This window comes from Nasonia vitripennis, unplaced genomic scaffold (assembly GCF_009193385.2).
Source record: "Nasonia vitripennis strain AsymCx unplaced genomic scaffold, Nvit_psr_1.1 unplaced0029, whole genome shotgun sequence".
In the NCBI taxonomy this organism is placed as follows: Eukaryota; Metazoa; Arthropoda; class Insecta; order Hymenoptera; family Pteromalidae; genus Nasonia; species Nasonia vitripennis.
The window spans coordinates 732-6,917 of NW_022279808.1; the positions used below are offsets into that span (position 1 = coordinate 732).

The window sequence follows — 6,186 nt, forward strand, 5'->3', positions numbered from 1 at the left end:
TAAATCGAAGTATGAAGATGTCATAATAGTTGCGAGCTCAGTGCCACAAGACCTCTTGCCTAGCTGTTACAGCGCTGTTGGTGTCTGGAAGACGTGAGCAGCACCCGCACATCTTCTGCCGTCAACGTCGATTGTAAGCGCTAGTTCAAAGAGGGTTGCAAAGGAGATGTTTCAGGAGATATGTCGTGCGTGCTGTTGGGTCACTAAAGATCCTTGTAGATCCCAAGGCAGTTGGTCTACAACGTATTTTATGGGTAGAGCCTGATGGTTATGAAGACATTACCAGCTACTTACTATATTAGTATAACATACAGAGTCAGCTGCGCCCCGTTGTTCGTGCTCAGAGTCCTAAGATAGTTAGCTTATAATGAAGATGATGATTTTTGAGAGCAGCACAAGTCCTATTGAGCTTAACTTACATCCACATAATTCTCTATTGAGCTGATAACGACCCTATGGCTCGACAGCTTAGAAACTTGCGGGTCTTCCAGTCACCTGCAAGTTCTCGACGGTGGTTCTCGTCTCTACCAAAATTCTGTTGCAGAAGATGTGGCGCGACCGGTTGAAAAGGGACGATGTGTTGCAGTAATCCCTCAATGCCAGATGGCTAAACTTTCTCCTCGGTCTGATCCCTGTACCTCGAATCCGACTTCCATGGTGGATTCGTGCCACCTCGTCAAGTCTATTGGAGCTTCGTGGATTCGCTGATGCACGCAAAGGGGCTTGTATAGCTGTCGACTGCGTAAGAGTCGCAGACGACGGTTGCACAAAGCGGCGAGCGCGGTGGCAGCAGCGGCATAGTACCTTAGACTAGCAAAAAAAACGAGGGGTAACTTAGCGCGTGCGAATTTTTTGTGGGTGCTCGTGCGATTTTGTATTGTCCACCATTTTCTGTATTGTGTTTTGACATCTCGCAATCTTGCCAGACACCTCGAAAGAGGATCATCGATTACGATTCGTGCCACTACTCATTAGAGTAGCGACTACCGCGGAACTGATTCGCTTGATTAAGAATAGACTGTGAAAGTACCCGATTTTCACCAAGTATTTCTTATTGTTGTGTTTGTTGATCTTTTGCCTTCTCTCTTGCGCTTTGATTCGTAGGGTACCCTGACCCCTTCGAGGGCACGAGCGAGCCGCGCTTGCAATTAGCTGCGCTAGCCAGCGCAAATCAAGGGGCAGCTGAGTGTTTCAGACGACTCGCTAGGACGGCGAGTAACAAGAACCACTATCGATTATTAAGAATCCGTCCTCAGCTGCCTCGTTATATTTTCAAACAGAGACAAACCAATAACGTCTTGATAATCCGGTACTGCACATCTTCATATGTAGACAGATCAATTAAATAGGCCTTAAATAATAGATACAAAATTTAGAAAGACCAGTTGATAGCTGATAACAGAGTTAACAGCTTTATTGTGTACTATTATCTGACTAACTTCTTTAAAAATTACATCAAATCACTTAATATTCCAGATTAAAGTGACTTTTCACGATAGCAAATGTGTTCTACGGCAACTGGAGGTCTACGAAAAGTTGAGATATATGAAGAATGCACAACCACCTTGCAGATGACTTCGCCGTCTTCTATCAACCTCACTACACTGTGTTGAAACTAACAGGGAATACTCTCACCTATCTATACAGTACCTTTATGTCACGGCTGTCCAACAAAATGGAAAAGAAGAAGAAAGAATAAGCATGAGATTATCGAAGTTTTCACTCGCTGGCGTCAGTATCGGCATCTCTTCACATCAGACTTTGTAGGGATAAAGATGAAGAAAGTTCGGATACGTCCAGATTACGCTATCTAGCAGAGAGTTTCGCCAGAGCGAACAATCGAGGAGAACCAGAGCTGCTCACGGTAACATACGACACTGCTCGTGCACCTTAACAAGAAACTCGAATGCTTTTACGACTAGCTTTTAAAGAGAGATTGACCTATCCTCTCGGAGAATGTTCTAGAGATGAAGAAAATTTGCTTTCTATGGGTGCGTGTGCGGAAAAAGGCTGTTTTATTGGAATTGACAATGAACATGTGACAGTATCGTTGAAGGACGAAGCTGTGGTTATTATCGGCGTATAAATCAAGGTAACGCGATTTATCGAATGCTCGTCCGCGTGGTGTCACCGAAAGAAACATCGCAAATCGACATGTCAACGCGGGCTGATTTAAAAACATGGCATGATTGTTTGGGATATGTCGGAGCTCGTGCACTTCAAGACATGATTCAGATCGATCGTGTGACCAGCGTGAAGTTGAAAAACGTGGATAAATTTTTTTGCTTGCCATTTCATCTGGGGAAGGTACCTGAATCTGTTTTAGAAAAAGTTGTCCACTTAATTATGAGGAATAGTGAAGTGCTAAAAACACTAGTGATAGATTGTCTGAAAAACACGTTTAAGTTAATGATGCGATTTATAAATATGCAGATTGAACGCGTGCTGAGAAAACGATGTTTGATCATCAATCCGAGTACGCTGAAAAAAATCTTAAAAAAGTTTGGTGTGTTGGACGCGAAATCTGTATGTGCGTACCTACTGATCCAAACGTTTTATTGTATTCATACCAAGGGACAGCCACCTAGCCAAAAGTACGAATTATGCATGGAATATCCCTTCTTAAAAAAGAGATACAAGAAAAGTGAAGCCGACTAAAACGAGATTTGATTGGTTGCTTTTAAAAGAGCGCGAAAATACAAAATCTAGAAAGTATTTACGAATTAAAATAGATTTTATTTTTACAAAGTTATTTATGATATAAAAGCAAATTGAATTAATAATGAAACAATATATTAATAAATAAATTTTAATTTGATATTGATTGAAACAATATTTTCTTCAATTGTTTGAGAAATTTTAACCTCAAAATTTAAGACACGTCCAAAAGGCATCAAAATATAAAAGTGCAGTTGCCCGCGCGAAGCGCGCAAAATGTCACTTGTATTAGCTTAACATATATCTTAAAATGAAAAGAATTTTGAGACCCTAGCGGAAATAAATAGTGCAAAAAACAGTACAAAACTGAAGAAAACAGTTAATAACTGTAGAAAAATTTAGACAAAGATAACAGTTACCTACAGTTTTTTTCAATTTTTTCAATTTTGTTCAGTTTTATACAGTTTTTCCCAGTTATCTTCATATACAAAATATTACATTTCTTAAATAAATATAATAATGAATATAACAGATAATAACTGATAATAACTAATGACAACAGTTTTTGCCAAACAAAACTGTTATGCACGCAGAAAAAAATGAGAATAAAAGTTTAAAAAAAAGATGAAATTTGAATTTAATAAACAATCAAGTTTGAATTTCCCTCCCAAAAAAAAGTCGCATGCATCTCGGGATGCAGGGTAGACAACTTGAAACAGTTAATACTAACCTAGAAATATTGAAATGATAATAAGGAGGTTTTTAATTTCGAATGCTTTTTGAGGATATTTATCATGATTTTCTACTTTCCTTTTTTATTCTCATGATTAGAAACATATAATTCGAGTGATTTTACTCTTTGCTGTATCTTACTGCGGGACTGTAACTTAGGTAAATTCATTATTTCACAGTGAAATAATGAGCTGTTTAAGTCACGGATAAGCGTGTCTTAAATGCGGGTTTAAGTCACGCAGTGCTATAAACTGATATATTTAAATGAAGTCTCAGGTTAATTACAGAATCTGACAGGTCAATTATAAAAATTCTCAGTTACTTTGACACATCAATCTATATACTCTATGAGCTCTGAGGATCGAGGTTTTTATATACATTTTAAAGCTCTACATTTTAAAGCTCCGAGGATGTCACAAATTACCCAAAGTCAGCCTAATTACTTGGATATCAAGTCATAACTTTGAGTTCTCAGGTTTGAGGTTATACTAAAATCAGGATGAAACTTACATATTAACGTGGGATGTTCATAACTAAGAATTTTAAGCAATAAGATTGTAATTAATAAATTTTATGCGACAAGGTTCCAATTAAAGATTTGTTGGATGAAATTCTAAATCAACGTTTAATCCAGCTCGAGAATTATCAATAAAGTTATTGTTTATTAAAAAATGAATATAGTATAAACGAGTTAGTTATTACTTTCAACATATAGAGTTTGATGGGATCAATCGTGTTTCCAGCAACAATGTATTCCGCATAGAAATTTTTATTAATATTTAAGACGAATATGTAGCTTCTTTAACAAAGTAAATATATTAAATAAAAATGGCCCAATGATATATATACACATATATTGTACACCTATAATAATGTCATAAACAGATAATATATTGCGTACAACATTGGGCCATATTCAAGAACTTTTATTTTATGTAGAAAATAATAATAATGTATAATATTGCTATTGAATTTTTCAAATCATTGAAAATATTTTGACAGAATACAGAATAATCAACAGTATATTTGTTCAATACAATATCAGTTATTTAAGGTTTGTAATATATAACGTACAGCACTGGAACAGATTTGATAACTTTGTTCGTTACAAGATTCAATAATACTTATAGACGAGCATTGAAATTATTTGTTTGTTTAATTATATTGTACTATTGTACAATATAAATGTAAAATAAATTTTAAATACAGCTATCATTTAGTACGGTTAAATTATTTTGTATGCAACTATCAATTTTATATTATTTTAATCATGGTTACTTGTATTAGAACACGGGCAATGTTAAATTTAAGGCGCATTAGGCTTGTAATATATTTAGTACAATACACTAGGCCATATTTAATAATACTTCGTTAATTACAGGTTTTAATAATACTTTTATACAAGCATTCAAATTATTTGTTTGAGTATACTGTACTATTAATTGGACTAGTGTCGATAAATTTTAAATGCAGCTATAATTTAGTACGGTTGAATTTATTTTGATGCAGCTATTAACATTATATTTTTTTAATTAGAACACAGGCTCTTTATATTATTAAGTTATATTTATAGTAGAACATGGGAAGGTTAAAAAGTTAAATAAATATCATGACATATCTTATTATATATTTTTTATACTAAAAAAGATCTGTCAATGAATTTTATATGCAGCTATAAATGTTTAATTTTTTTAATTAAGTTTACGTATATTAGAACACAGGCAAGATCAAACTTGAGGTGTAAGCAATAAAAAATTAAATAATAATCATGCCTTATACCTTATTATATTTTCTATATTATAGATGTACTCACCAACGATGAAAGTATTTTCAACTACTGTTTTATCATTATCATCATTTATTTTTTCATAGTACGCTGAACCAATAATACTTTCGGAGTCTAGTTCCTCAAAGTCTGACGTATATAAATCTGCATTATTATTAGTGTCTTTTTCATCATCTGTAGCATCGAGTAAAATATTTTGTTTGAACGATTCATTGTCAAATAACTGATTCTCATTTAGGTAAAATTTGATGTTATCATCCTTTTCAGAGTTATGGTCAATAATTAAATCAAATGATTGATAATCGTTAGGATCGAATTCTTCGATTTCCTCTTCAGGGTTTGGACCATCCATTTTTTACTCTCAATAGTGTAAAAATGTAGTCTACAAGAACAATATCTAATTGTAATATAAATATTCAATAAAAGTAATATACTAATACTGTTTTAGCACGATAATCTAATAATCTATATATAGTACTGTATATATAGTACTATACTTTATATACATATCAGGCATAAAATATTTAAAACATGACAGAAACTAAATAGATTTTTTTATTATTTAAATAATAATGTATATTATTATAAATAAACACATACCTGTAATCCGTTAGTCGCCGTAGTTTGGTCAAGAAGAAAGAAAACTATGATCAAGACCAAAAAGGCGGGAGTACGTAAATCCAACGAAGACTTGCGTATATGTCTATAGACAATCAAACTTTTTACACAGAAAATTTCAGCTATAATATCCGGGATAAAGAAGCCCATATAATATATAAATATATGTGTATAGAATGAAAGCTTCCGGGCCGAATCCTGGTTCGAAATGCAATCTTCTGGGCTTTTTGTTAGTTTCTGGGACGTCCCAGAAAAATTTTATCTGGAACGCAATATTCAGGGATCCCAGAAATATTTATAAGTAATTATGCAGGATCCCGAATATTTGCATCATAATACGGGATCCCGGATATTTGCATCATAATGCGGGATCCCGGAAACATTTTGCTCAT

The 6,186-nt window shown here is 34.1% G+C and overlaps 1 protein-coding gene across 1 annotated transcript; it reads right to left on the bottom strand.

The window, feature by feature from the left end:
• Positions 1 to 5,156: 5,156 nt before the first annotated feature.
• LOC116418109 lies at positions 5,157 to 5,924 on the bottom strand. Its single transcript, XM_031933249.1, has 2 exons — positions 5,777 to 5,924; positions 5,157 to 5,558 (listed from the first exon to the last, which is right to left on the bottom strand). Exon 2 carries the CDS (start codon positions 5,526 to 5,528, stop codon positions 5,157 to 5,159), a length of 372 nt encoding a protein of 123 aa, XP_031789109.1. The 5' UTR covers positions 5,529 to 5,558; positions 5,777 to 5,924.
• Positions 5,925 to 6,186: the final 262 nt, after the last annotated feature.

Excerpts from the sequence above, each read along its gene's own strand:
- LOC116418109 (XM_031933249.1), bottom strand. The coding sequence starts at position 5,528 with ATGGATGGTCCAAACCCTGAAGAGGAAATCGAAGAATTCGATCCTAAC.